A 14,841-nucleotide genomic window follows, 5' to 3' on the forward strand; every position below is an offset into this window, starting at 1 on the left:
TCGATGAACTCCAACCACTTCGCGTGTCTTCTCTTGAGATTGGTTTGGCCGCGAAGGTGCTTCAACGTTTCGTGATCAGTGTGAATCACGAACTCTCGCGCCAACAAGTAGTGCTGCCAAACCTCCATTGCGCGGACGAGGGCGTATAGTTCTTTATCATACATCGGGTAGTTGATCGCAACACCACTAAGTTTCTCACTTAAGTACACCACGGGCTTTCCTCCCTGAGTAAGAACTGCACTGATCCCTACTCCCAAAGCATCGCATTCGACCTCAAACGTCTTGTTGAAGTCGGGTAAGGTGAGCAAAGGGGCTTGCGTGAGGCGTCGCTTGAGCTCGGTGAACGCTCAATCTTGATCCTCTCCCCACTTAAACTCTTGATTCTTCTTGATAACGGCGGTGAGGGGCGCGGCGATCGTACTGAAGTCCTTCACGAACCTCCGGTAGAAGCTTGCGAGGCCATGGAATGATCGGACGTGAGAGATGTTTGTAGGCGTAGGCCACTCCTCTATGGCGCATATCTTCTCTCCATCAACCTTAAGGCCCTGTGAACTAACAACAAAACCTAGAAACACTAATTCATCAGCAGCAAAGACGCACTTTTTCAAGTTGGCGTACAATTGCTCTTCGCGGAGAGTAAACAAGACAGATTCTAGATGCCTACCATGATCAGACAAACTAGAACTATACACGAGGATGTCATCAAAGTAAACCACCACAAACTTATTAATGAAAGCCCTTAAAACATGATTCATGAGACGCATAAATGTGGAAGGGGCGTTAGAATGACCGAATGGCATTACCAACCATTCGTACAAATCCTGTTTTGTTTTGAAGGCTTTCTTCCATTCATCGCCCTCCTTCATGTTAACTTGGTGATAACCACTCTTCAAGTCGATCTTTGAGAAGACACTTGAGCCACTTAGTTCGTCAAGCATATCATCAAGCCTCGGGATGGGATGTCGGTACTTGATGGTGATGTTGTTGACAGCTCGACAGTCAACACACATGCGCCACAAACCGTCCTTCTTGGGCACGAGCAAGACAGGGACAGCGCACGGGCTCAAACTCTCTCGAACATATTCTTGAGCCATAAGATCGGACACTTGGTGCTCGAGCTCCTTCACTTCTTTGGGGTTGACTCGATATGCTGGCCGGTTTGGAAGTTGGGCTCCGGGAACAAGATCGATTTGGTGTTCAATGCCTCTGATTGGTGGTAGACCTTCGGGAAGCTCTTTGGGAAACACGTCCTTGAAACGCCTAAGAACTTCGCGTATCACCTCCGGTAAGGCGTCTATCGATCCTTCGAGGCCTGAAAGCAATAAATCTCGAAAAACCATCAATAACACTTGGTTAGAGTCCTTAAGGAACTTCCTAACATCACCATATTGAACTAAAAAGTTCTTTTTATCGTCCGAGTCTTTTGACAACTTAGTTTGCATTTCGTGCACTTTATTGGGGTTCAATGGTTTCAAACAAATGCGTTTGTTGTCATGGACGAAATAGTATTGGTTTGTATGGCCGAAATGCGTGGTTCGCTTATCAAACTGCCATGGTCGCCCCAATAAGAGGTGGCTAGCTTGCATATGCACCACGTCGCATAGGACTTGGTCCTTATACGGACCGACACTAAACGAGACTGTGACCTGTTCCTTTACATGGATCACAGTCTTGTCATTCAACCATTTTAAATGATAAGGACAAGGATGGTTTGTGGTAGGGAGGGAAAATTTCTTGACTAGACTGGAGCTTGCCACGTTAGTGCAATATCCGCCGGCTATTATCAACCCACAAACCTTTCCACTTACAGTGCATCGGGTGTGGAAGATATTGTCGCGCTGGCTTGCGTCGTCGGCGGTCGCCACACTTGTGTTGAGGATGCGGCAAATCATCAGAAGCTCCCCGACGTCGGGCTCAGCTACAGCTTTTTCAAGTTCACCCTCGACTTGATCTTTCACTTCGGCCTCTTCTCCGTCGGACTCGAGCTCTCTTGACTCAGTGATGATCATCATGCGTGCATTCGGACACTCTCGAGCGTAGTGGCCTCTCCCTTGACATTTGAAACACACAATGTCGCGGCTCCGAACGTCGGTGGTGTTGCGTCTCAGATCTTGTCGCTCATTGGTGGCCGGCTACCTTGGTTTGAACCTTGTATCGACGCCGGTCGCCTTAGGCTTCTCTTGGGGCCGATTCGATGTTGACGCGTTAGGAGACCAACTTGGAACCCCTTGGGCTCTAGTGCGACTCGTAGAGGCGTTCTTCTTCTTGATCTGACTTTCAATTTGAACCGACAGATGCAACAACTCCTCGAAGCCTTGATAAGGCCGGCGTTCGACCTTGCGCGCGATCCTGTCTTGTAATCCATCCAAGAACTGAGCCATGAGTGACTCTTCCAAGTCTTCGACTTGAAGTCGATTACGCAAATGCTCGAACTCCTCAAAATATTCTTCCACGGTTCGCGCGCCTTGCGTGAGCCTCCGGAACTTCTTCTGGAGCTTGCGGTGGTAGTACAGAGGCACGTAACGCCTTCGCATCTCCACCTTCAAGACCTCCCAAACGGTGATGGGTCGGTCACGGTTGCGACGCTGCTCGGCTTCAAGACGATCCCACCAGGTGAGAGCGTAGTCGGTGAATTGAGCCACGGCGTACTGGACTTTGCGCAACTACGGATAGGCGTGACACGAGTATAAGTGCTCCATGCGGCTCTCCCATTCAAGGTAGGCTTCCGGGTCGGATTTACCTGCGAACGTCGGCGCTATCATCTTATGAACTGGTTCGTGGTGCCTTAGGGCTTCGTCGTACGGATCATCGTGTTGATGTTGTTGTCTAGGCCTCGGTTCATAGTCTTCATCGGACTGGTTGCTCGCCGGTTCTCATCGTGGTCGCCTTGTGGGCAAAGGATCTTCACTGGGAGGGTTTAACAGTTTGATACATGTTTAACGCTCTGCGAGCTGTTCTATGCCGGTGCGTAACGCTGCGAGGGTGACTCCTATTTCAGGTGGTGCTGGAGGTGGTTCGTTGGCCATCGTACGGATCGTCTATTGTGACGTGGAGCTTATCTATGCGGCTTGCTTGAATTTGAACCTCGACAAAACGAAAACGAATATTCATGAGTATCGCAAGTTCAAAGGACCACAAGAAAGATCTTTATTTTGTCACCAAATGATTGAAGACAGCTCACACAATTTAAACCTATGACTAACAAAAGCAAAAGTAAAAATGCTACATGAAAAGACTTGCTTTATGACCAAAAACAAAAACACGAAAGCTAAGCAAATTTCTAGCTTTATCGATCTAAAAGTATCTATGCAAGAACAAGGATGTACACTATGACGAACAAGATGAACAAAATGAACGCTAAACACCCTAGACAAATGCTTAACAACACAACACATGCACAAAATTTAACCAAATGACTAATCGGAACATGCGAAATGAAAATAAGCATACTAGACTACCAAGCAGGCAAAAGATTGAAACTTTAAGCAAAAGGAAAGAGTTTTGGAGAGATACAACCTCGTAGGAGCTTTTGAAGCTCTGATACCAAACTGATATGACCGATAGTCGCGCTTGCGGAACGGTCAAGAGGAGGGCTCTCGGACAGATCGATGTAGACGATGCTTTCCTCGGACAAGGCTTGTGGCTTCGGATCTAGGGACGAATCAAACAAGGGAAACAGAGTTTGAAAGTAAACAAACGAGCCGATTGAGAGATCAGTCGTTTGGCCACGATCAGGTCGAACGGATGCGGTACGGATGGAACGGATGCGGAACGGCTAAGAGTTGTTGCGGTAAGATGCGATGGTAATTGCGAGTTGAAATGAAACGATGAAAGAGGAGGTGGAACGAGTGACGACACGAGAGGTTTGGCTCTCCTCTCGATACGGCCAAGCTAACGACGTCAAAGCCGGTTTGGTGTCGTTAGGGTTCTTCCTTAGAAAAATCCCAGATTGAACTAGAGAAAGGGTTGAGACAAGATCAAAGAATCTCTCTTTGAGAAAAGTTTTATTTTCATTCAAGTCTAAGGAACTACAAAGAGCTAAGAGAGATTTAAATAGCTAGATTAAGGAAGGGGCTTAAGGACACGCGGACTCATCTTGGTCTGCACATCGTCCTTTGACGTGTTCTCTTTGCAAATAGAACACGTCACCTCCTTTATCCAACAAACTTAGCCACAAACGCTCTAACGTTCACAAAGGAATATTCCAAAATTCAAATCAAAACGCAATAAGAAAGAAAAGAACCGCCTTTGGCCTTGACGCGGGAAACGACTTAGCCTTGACCGTTTTGCACTAAGCTCCTTACCTCGTTAAAACCTCCTCCGGTAAACCCAGTGGGACAAACCTCGAGTGAGGAAAAAGAGTACAATTCCTCGCTATAGTAACTTTGGTTGCCTTCACTCTTGGGTAAGAGTGAAGGCCATGCGAACTGAACCTGCAAGCTCTTCGTTGGCCGGGTGTTGTTAAATGAACGATTGAACGAAGAGGTTGATCCGTTGTTTGGCCGCCTTGGTGGAGCTCCTTGACCTCGTCGTGGCTCCTGGGAGAACTACTGGTGCCTTGGCCGCATTCGAAGTATACGTCTTGGCCGCATCCGATACGTCTTGGTCAGGCGTCTCGGTCGCGTCCGATGCGTCTCGGTCGTCTCGATCGGACTCCGGTCCTATGATAACATCATCAATGCTTGCAATTCCCACGGAGGAGGAGACGTTTCACATTCCCAACCGCTGAGTGGACGTTTCCAAACCCCTACCCGAATCTCAACCCAATCCATCACCCGAGGAGGTACTCGAGCACCCGATCATGTAGACACCCGTGTTCTCTCACCATGCCCGGTGGCAAGTGTTGTACGCAGATCTCCACGACGTAGGGACTTATCTACGTCCAAAAGAACCATTACTAATCCGATGGAAGTCGATTCATATGCCGATGGAGGACCGGAGGAGAACCAAACCTCCTACTCGAGAAGCAGAGCTGCGGTTGTGAGGGGGAAGAGACCAGCTTCCGAAAAGGCTGAGAAAGTGGCCGAGAGAGCGGTGGAAGAAGAAGACCAAGATACCGATCGTGAGAGCCCTGAAAATGAAGAGGAGCAGAGAGAACGCACCCGGATGGCGTCTAGGAGGCTGAAGCAAAGAGAAGTGGAAACTCCGGCCAAACTCTTCAAGGTCTTCCGCAAGATGAGCTTTGTTGGGACCCGCTACCCCCACTGTGAGACGATGAAACAGTTGGGGATCGCGAGAGATGTCGAGTTCCTCTTTGACATGTGCCACCTGGGCCAGATGATGCGGGCCAACCTAGAAGTATACAAAGCGGAGACGGTCCACTTCCTTGCCACGCTGCGGTTACACTATTTTGAAGACCACCCGACGCTTCTACACGATGGAGGGATCGGGTTCATCACCTTCTCTGTGCGCAACAAGGAGTACCGGCTTACTTTCAAGGAGATGGAGGAGTTGTATGGTTTCAAGGTTGGCCATGGAGAAAACATGTAGGTAAACAAGGAAGAGATGAAGTCCCTATGGCTGAAAATAGGAGATAAGCTTTCCTGCAAATCCACAAGCTCCAAATCTGCTCAAATTAGGAGCCCTGTCCTGAGGTATTTTCAAAAGTCCCTAGCTTGCACTTTATTCATTAGGAAGGAAACATGGAATGTGAATGATCATGAGCTCCAGCTGTTTGACATAGCCTTGTGTGGAATCCTGGATAATGCTAGGGATGGTAGACCACTAGTAGGGGCTATAGCGGACACCAACATGGTCTTTGTTTTGCTTGATCAGTTCTTGTATTTGAAATTCTGTGTGACACACCGGTTTCAGGGACATAAGGAGAGGTTTAAAATAATTTATTTGGCCACCTATGTCACCAAAGTGCACTTATCTTTTCGGTCAAGGGTCCTGAGAGAACACTAGAGTTAAACGTGCTTGAGTTGGAGTAGTCTTAGGATGGGTGACCTTCTGGGAAGTGACTATCGGAACTGTGTGAGTGAGGATAAAACATAGGGAAAGATCATGTGGTGATTTGTAGGGACCGTAACAAGTCTTTAAAGCCTCCCAGACGTAGCAAACCGGCAGTCGGATATAGATGGGCTCATGGGCCTAGTGAGAGGACGTAAGGCCCATTAAGGAAGGTGGGCCCATGGACTGGGATTAGACATGAGGCCCACTAAAAGGTGGCAGTCGGGGCATTACAAGTAGTATCAGAGCCGAACCCAGACGAGTGTGGAGTCGAGTGGGCTCACACCATCGGGGTGACGGTCTTGGTGCGCAATGAGGACGTTCCGATCTGTTAGTGGGGGTGAATTGTGACACCCCGGCTTCAGGGACATGCGGAGAGGTTTAAAAAATTGATTTGGCCACCTATGTCACCAAAGTGCACTTATCTTTTCGGTCAAGGGTCCTGAGAGAACTGTAGAGTTAAGCGTGCTTGAACTGGAGTATTCTCAAGATGGGTGACCTTCCGGGAAGTGAGGACAAAACACAGGGAAAGATCATGTGGTGATTTGTAGGGACGGTAACAAGTCTTTAAAGCCTCCCAGACGTAGCAAACCGGCCGTCAGATATAGATGGGCTCACGGGCCTAGTGAGAGGATGTGAGGTCCATTAAGGAAGGTGGGCCCATGGACTGGGATTGGACATGGGGCCCAATAAGAGGTGGCCTTTGGGGCGTTACATCTTGGGCCATGAAAACCGAGAGGTGTGAAGGATCTGGTGAAATCTCCATAGGAGGTTTAGTCACGCCAATTTTGGTAGCTTGCGACGTGCCCCTGAAGGGAGTGGTACATGAGCCGATATGACTAGATATTGACTACCTCACATTGGCGAGACTTTTAGCTTATGAGAAGCCAAATGAAAGGTTTCTCTTCAAATTCGTTCATCCAGCAGTCGGAGCTACTCAGATGATTCTGCCCAACGTCGTGTTCACAAAAATCTGGCTAGGGGCAAACATAGATTTCATGCCTCCATTAGAGGAGCTGTAAAACCCTGAGGGGGAATCTGAAGCTGAAGTGAGAGAACCAAGCAGGCAAGGACAGGGAGATGATTCAGAGGAATATGTTTGCTCCCAGAAGCAGCCAGTAGGAGTGAGAGAAGCACACAAGAGGATCGGGTGGTGGAAGAGGATGAACAAGTTCCTAGCAAGGAAAGTAATGGGAGGTCAGATCAGGGAGCTACAAGACAAGGCAAGCTGTACCTCAGCTCCCACTTCAGCATATGCACCCACATGGGTGGGGAGGAGCGGACCATTAGGAGGGATCCGAGGTTTGGCACCTGCAGAGCTTCATACGGCATCATCATACGAGCCACAAGCAGAGGAGGGTGCAACCAGGCCTGATAGATCACGGAGGAGTCACTCAGATGCCTATCCGACACCTTACCCGACGGCATACACGATGCCCTATCCGATGCCTCCATCAAGCAGCCATTCGAGTGACCACTCAGGTCCTTTCCCTTAGCCCTACCAGATGCCATATCAGATGCCAGACCCAATGCATCCTACGAGCAGCTACACGGGTGAACATTCTGGACCTTTCCCACCATACCCATCGTACTACCCGATGCCCTACCCGGTGAGCTATGCAATGCCTTACCCGATCAACCCCTCGGATGCTGGTCCGAGCAGGTCGTCCGTGCACATAACCGAGCTTTCTGATGAGCAAACCCCGGCACATGCTGAAGCCGGAGACGATCCTGGGTACACTTTGGCGAGCATGGAGGCTGCCATAACCTCCTTCTTCACCAACCCATGAGGTACCACCTTCATCCACACCATTGTTTATACTTTATACCATTGCATTGTGTTTTATTTTCTTTGTGTGATTGTCATATTTCTTTTTCAGACTTTCATTTACACAAGGGACTGTGTAATTTAAGTTTAGGGGAGGGTTTGAGAATGTATTTAACATTGTGCTTTATTTTCTTATTTCAAATTTTTGCATACTAGTTTTATTCATTTGAGTCTGCATCTATTTGCATAAAAACTCCAAAAAAATTTGAAAATTAAAAAAAAAAAAAAAAGGGTGTTCATATAGTTGCATTTACATATTAGGATTGAGTCTAGATTGCTTCATATAGGATTGTTGCATATGCATTTTAGGGGACAATAATTAAAACCACCTTGTTTAAAGTCTAACCTTAGGATTGAAGTTATAGCCCTTAATCACAGTTCATTGTTGCTAGATCAATCTTTGGAAAAAAAAACGAAAAATCTTTGTTTGAAACCATGTGTCTTTTGAAAGCTTCTTCCACTTGTTTGAAACTTGCTTGAACATTGTATCATCTCTATATTATTGGACTTAACCTGAACTTAAATTATCTAGCTTATGGAACTTGAATGCTTGCTCATGGTAACTCTAAATCTCAGGTTAACACTCTATTTTTTGCCAATCTTTTCGCTTAACCCGAAATTGTTTTCCCTACCCTTGAACCCAAACTTTTTCTTTCAAACCTTGTTGTGAATTGTTGAGTGAGGCCTTTTCATGTTTTGTGGTGCTATAGGTTGTGAAACTTTGAGAGTATTGAGAACGAAAAAGAACTGGCTCTTGTTTTAGCTAAGTTAAGAATCATTTGGACTAGCTAATAGAATCGGTTTTGAAAGATAGGTGGTTAGCATGTTTATTTGGGGTTGGGTTGATGAATAAAATAGAAACTAAAGCTTTAACACTCTAAGTAAAAAAAAGAGAGAAATATCTTGTTATAGTCTCCTAGAAAAAAAAAAAAAAAAAGAGAAAATAAAACAATTAGGAGTATAGCAAAGAAAGAAAAAATTTTGTAAAAGAGAGCTAGATGTTTAAAGTTAAAACCTTAGGGATTGTAAAAAAGGGAGTTAAAATCAAGGTTGTGGGCAGTTTTACTCTAGTGTGTTTGATAAAAAAAAAGTGAATGAGAAAAAGGTAGATCATCAAAAGTTAAGCTTTGTATATCTCAATTGTTCTCAATCTTAGATAGTTTTCACAACTTTCTAGCATTCCTTCTTTTGAGAGTAAGCCACCCAAAAATATTGTTTGAAACCCACCTACCAAAAAGCCTTACCCTTGAAACCAATTGAGCTTGATTCACTTTCTATTTGCAAAAATTCGCCAAACACTTAAATGAATTTAAAAGAGATGTTCTTTGGAATCACAAGTCTTTACTGATAGTTGGAGGATGAACTAGATCGATGCATGGCGATGAGCATAGAAAGATATATGTAAGTATGTTGATTGATCGTAGCACCGTTAAACTATCTATAAGGACAATAGCTTGAATCCTTCGCTTGGTACTATGAGGTTATGAGTCCCCATTTTCAAACCTCATCATCTTACTTCCTTGCTAGAGGACTAGCAAGAGATAAGTTTGGGGGTGTGATAACTCTCCAATTTACATGTTTTAAATAGCTTTTTTGTCCATATTTTGCATTATATATACCTTAACCTTAGCATTTTTAGGTCCTTAACCGTATGAATTTGCATTTAGGCCATTTAGGGTGCTGCATTGTTGCCTTTCTACATTTTGGATGAAAACAGGTGCTTTGGAGCCTAAAATGGGAAAGAATGAGGTAATACCCAAACATGTACCCGAAGGAGTGGTCTTGCGAGAAGAACTGTCTGAACCTCAACCCGATCGAAGAGGATCTGAGCGCATGAAGAACAACCTGAAGCCCTACCCGAGGAACTGCCCGATTTGAACCTCGTGCACCGTCTCGAGCAGACCTTCGGGCAGAACTGAGCAGCTAGGTTAAAGGGGTTTCCATATATAAACCCCCTTTCTTCTTCTTGCCCTAGCACGCCGCATACACTCACAACCAGATAGCGAGAGCTTCTGAGAGAGAGAGAGAGAGAGAGCGATTCAAACATTTTTTCTAATATGTTAGGATTCAATTTTTACTTCTTTTTGCTACTCTTCCAGTTTCGATTCTGTATTCTATACCTTTCATCTTATTTTCAATTCAATGCAACTTTCATTTGTTTGTGTTTTTATGCTTGTTACCATGAGATCTGAGTAGTGAATCAAAGTTTCTAAAGATGGGATAGGCAAACATGTGTTCTTGATCGGTTAGGATGTCTTGGCTTGAATGTTTATTTTATAAAAATTTATTTCTAGATTGGTGTTCTTAATGTTATTTTCAGACCAAGAGGTTGAGATTAGATCTAGGGTGTGTTACCATCGAGAGATGTTGTTGAAATCCTTGAATCAATCAATGCTAGAGATTTACTCACTTAGACTAAGAGATTAGATGTGTAAGGAGTTTATTGACAATCATGAATCGGATTTTAATGCCTGCTTAGTCATGTTTCTCCAACGAGAGTTGGGTAGGGGGTGATTAAGGTTGATTGTTTCTATCACGAGAGTGTTTTAGCAAGGTTTAGAGATTCATTGTCTATGGAATATTTGCTTGAGGCATGCAAGACATCCCAATTTAATCAGGAGCACTTATGAGTCAATTACCCCATCCTTAGGAGCTTTCGCATCTTGATTGTTTAACTTTTTACCTATAACTCGACCCCTTACCTGAACTGGTACTCGATCACCAGCCTTGTGTATACCTTCGAGCTGTTCATCCTTGTGTTCTTGATTTCTTCTGTCATCCGATTACCCACTCGATCTTGTACCGGAATGCTTGCATAGGGGCTTAGGTCGTGTGGTTCTTGTTCTTTTATTTACTTTTGCTTACTTTAGGTTGTTAGAAAAACCCCCACTATTTCTTGGCTTGACTTTCATTGTTCTGATCATATCTTATCTGCTAGCATAACAACCATTTGGATTGATAACCCTTTGTACTACAACTACATAGGGAATTGATAAGCTGGGTAAAAATCCTGTTATCAAGGTTCTAAGACCCCATCTTCACACCTCTCTTCCATACTTTTTTCTTGGTTGTTTGTTCGAGGGTAAGCAAAATAAGTTTGGGGGAGTTGATATGTATATATTTTGTCTCTCCTTAGCATGCATTTATCATGCATTTAGCTAGGATAATTCATTGTTTTGCATCATTATCTAGTCTCTTTTATACACTTCGCATGTTTTGGTAGTTCTTGCATCATCTTTGCATACATCTTTCATATTAGAGTATTTAAGGTGTTTAGGAGATGTCCAGACTGTTGGAACCGAATGGAGCCTGAGACATGCACCCGACTCAAGCGGTCAACAAAGGAATCAAACCGTTGGACTCAAGCTACGCAACCTCAGGATTCACGTCATGCGACTCGACCGACGCTCCCGGGAGAGACGTCATGCGACTTCAGGGCTCGCGTCATGCGACTCCAGACATGCGACTCCAGGATTCATGTCATGCGACTCCAGACATGCGAATCCAGGATTCACGTCATGAGACTCCAGACATGCGACTTGACCGATGCTTCCGGGAGCGATGACATTCCCACTCGACCCATCACACCTGGAATGGATGTCATCCCACTCGATCCACCACGCTTGGAATGGATGTCATCTCTGTTAGTTTAAGCGAAAGTAAAGATATGAAAGTGAAAAGATATGAAAGAGGAGAGTTTAGTCGACAAAGAGAATAGAGAGAAACTTAGATTCCATTAGTGTGTGTATTACAATGTCAGCTAGAGCATTTAAATAGTGAAAGAAAACTAGGGCTACACCCTTAACACAATACAGAGAATTGATCCCAATGTAGATAGCGCCATATCCTTGGTTTCCTTAAGTGAAACCAACACGTGATCTTGTTTGATTTCTCTTCTAACGACTATGAAGAGATTCTCCATCCTTCTCATGGGCCATATGTGGTCAGGCCTCATCTCTACTTCATGCAACAAAAGTAGAACTCGGCCTTATTCCACATGTGTACGGACGACCGTACGGACACCACCTTGTTCATGATCGATCATGGTCAATACTCCCCCTCAAGCTTAGCCGAATGAAATGGCTAAGCTTGGAACCCGTGAAGCATCACCTCATTAAAAACCTTCACATAAAAAACCTCATGGGACAAAACTATGTTAAGGGAAAAAGAGTGTGATACCCACGAATTAGGTGAGCCTATCTTGGACGCGTGGGATCCGCGAGCCCAAGTTTGCCATAGATGTATTCACAGACTTGAGGACTCGCAGCCTTGGTGAAGATGTCTGCCAACTGATCTTTACTCGGAGTGTGACACGGTAAGATTACCCCTTCTTCAATCTTCTCTCGAACCTTATGGCAATCTACTTCAATTTGTTTGATCCGTTTGTGGAAAACTGAGTTTGTGGCAATGTTTATTGCTGCGTTGTTGTCACAGTGCATGGTGATCGGTTGATCAGACTCAAACCCAAGGTCTTTAAGGAGTGCTTTGAGCCACGTAAGTTCATTGGGTAGCTTCTTCATGGCCCTTTACTCGGACTCGGCGCCTGAGCATGAGACAACTTTCTGCTTCTTTGACTTCCAAGTCACTAGATTACCACCAACAAATGTACAATACCCAGTCGGTGACCTCATATCCATTGTATCACCAGCACAGTCCGCGTCACAGTACCCTACCATTTCAGTGTTGTTGTTCTTTCCCATCCAAATTCCTTGGCCAGGACTCCCCTTGAGGTAACAAAGGATCAGTTCCACTGTGTTCCAGTCAAACTTGGTTGGAGCTTTCATATGTTGACTGACTTGATTGACCGCGTAGCACAGATCAGGCCTTGTGATTGTGAGATAGATTAATTTACCAAAAGTCTACGATATCTCCCCACATCCTCATACGGCTCAGCCAGCTTGTTAACCGGAGCATTAGGCATTTTCTTCATCTCCCCCTTTCGCTTGACCTGGTAGCCTTCTTTGAGTGGAGTGGACACCGGTTTAGCTCCAAGTTTACCTGTCTCATTTAAAATATCAAGTGTATCCTTTCGTTGGGAGAGAAACAAACCCTCCGGAGATTTCAATCCCAAGAAAGCTACCCTGACTGCTTGAACCTTCTTGCGAAAGATTGGCCTTGAACTTGGCTGGTTTGAGATGGGGATGAAGAATCCAACATTTGTCCTTGATATGGCCCCTCTTCTTGCAATGGTCGCATATCACCACTTTCTTGTCCTCATGCTTGTAGACACCCTTGTTGGCTGTGGCTAAGTCTTCCTTGCCACTAAAAAGGCCAAGTGAACCTTGTTTCTTTTGAACTTGTGAACACACATCCTCAAGTGTAGGTAACTTGTTGCTTCGAAGAATGTGTTTTCATTAAACGCCGGATTCATAGTGAGAAGGAGACCAAAGACCTTGTCTTGTTCTTTTCTCTCATTAAGGATGGCTGGATCGATTGTACTCGGTCAGAGCATCTCAAGTTCGGCCCATAGAGACCTAAACTTCCCAAAATGCTTCGTGAACTCCAAGTCTTCTTGGTGGAGACCGTTAATTGCCTTATTGACTTCAAACACTGGGTCAAGGTTGTCATGTTCCCATAGACATTCGCAAGCGTCTCCCATAACTCCTTGGCCATCTTGCAGTATGAGTAGGCTTCAAGGATTGGTGCGTCCAGCGAGTTTTGGAGAATGGCATGCACGGTCTGATCTTCTTGGAACCACTTAACTTCCTTCTCGAGATCAGCCTCCTTGTCTTCTTTCTTTTCTTCTTTACCGTCCTCTTTGATAGCTTTCTTGGGGAGTTGGTCCGTCTCAACGTGGATCCATAGTCCCCGGCCACTAAGTGCAGTCTTTGTGGTTCTTTTCCACAACAAGTAATTTGCTCCTTTGAGCACCACTGGAGTAACAATCGGTTTGCCGTTGTCCATGGTTTAAAGATTTGAAAATAAGAGAGTATAGTAGCGAGTAGATAATGAGTAGAATAACAAGAATAAAGCAAAAGTAGAAGTAAGAGTAGGTTTAGAGAATTATAGATCGAAAAACATGCTCTGTGATAACAGGATTTTCACCCAGGGTATCAATTCCCTATGCAGTTGTAGTACAAAGGGTTATCAATCCAAATGGTTGTTATGCTAGCAGATAAGATATGATCATAACAATGCAAGTCAAGCCAAACAATAATAAGGGTTTTATCTAACAACCTAGAAGAAATAAAAAGACAATAAAACAAGAACCACTCAACCTAAGTACTCGATGCAAGCATTCGAGTACATGATCAGGTGGGATGATCGGATCAAGTGGACAAGTATGAACAACTCGAAGGTGTACACAAAGCTGGTGATTGAGTACCAGTTTGGGTAAGGGGTCGAGTTATAGATAAAAGTTAAACAATCAAGATAAGAAAGCTCCTAAGGATGGGGTAATTGACTCATAAGTGTTCCTGACCAATTTGGAATGTCCTACATGCCTCAAGCAAATATTCCCTAGACAATGAATCTCTAAAATCATGTTAAAACACTCTCGTGGTAGAAACAATCAACCTTGGTCACTCCCCTACCCAACTCTCGTTGGAGAAACATGACCAAGCAGGCATTACAAACCGATTCATTATTGTCAATAAACTCCTTACACATCTAATATCTTAGGCTAAGTGAGTAAATCTCTAGCATTGATTGATTCAAGCATTTCAACAACATCTCTCGATGGCAAAACACCCTAGATCTAATCTCAACCTCTTGGTCTGAAAATAGCATTAAGAACACCAATCTAGAAAGGAATTTATATAAAATAAACAATCAGACTAAGATATCCTAACCGATCAAGAACACATATTTGTCTATCCCATCCCTAGAAACTTTATTTCACTACTCAGATCTCATTGTAGAAAGCATAAAAACGTAAATGAAAGAAAATTGCATTGTATTGAAAATGGGATAAGAGTAGTAGAGTACAGAATTGAAAACTAAAAAGAATAGCCAAAAGAAATAAAAACGACTCCTAACAAAGTGGAAAAAGTGTTTTAATCGCTCAGTCTCTCTCTCAGAAGCTCTCGCTCTCTGTTATGAGTGTTTGCGGCGTGCTTGGG

The 14,841-nt window shown here is 44.5% G+C and overlaps 1 protein-coding gene across 1 annotated transcript; it reads right to left on the reverse strand.

Moving 5' to 3' along the window:
- LOC109126964 lies at positions 2,133 to 12,300 on the reverse strand. Its single transcript, XM_019230973.1, has 2 exons — positions 12,034 to 12,300; positions 2,133 to 2,663 (listed from the first exon to the last, which is right to left on the reverse strand). Exons 1-2 carry the CDS (start codon positions 12,298 to 12,300, stop codon positions 2,133 to 2,135), a joined length of 798 nt encoding a protein of 265 aa, XP_019086518.1.

This window comes from Camelina sativa, chromosome 2, assembly GCF_000633955.1.
Source record: "Camelina sativa cultivar DH55 chromosome 2, Cs, whole genome shotgun sequence".
NCBI lineage: Eukaryota > Viridiplantae > Streptophyta > Magnoliopsida > Brassicales > Brassicaceae > Camelina > Camelina sativa.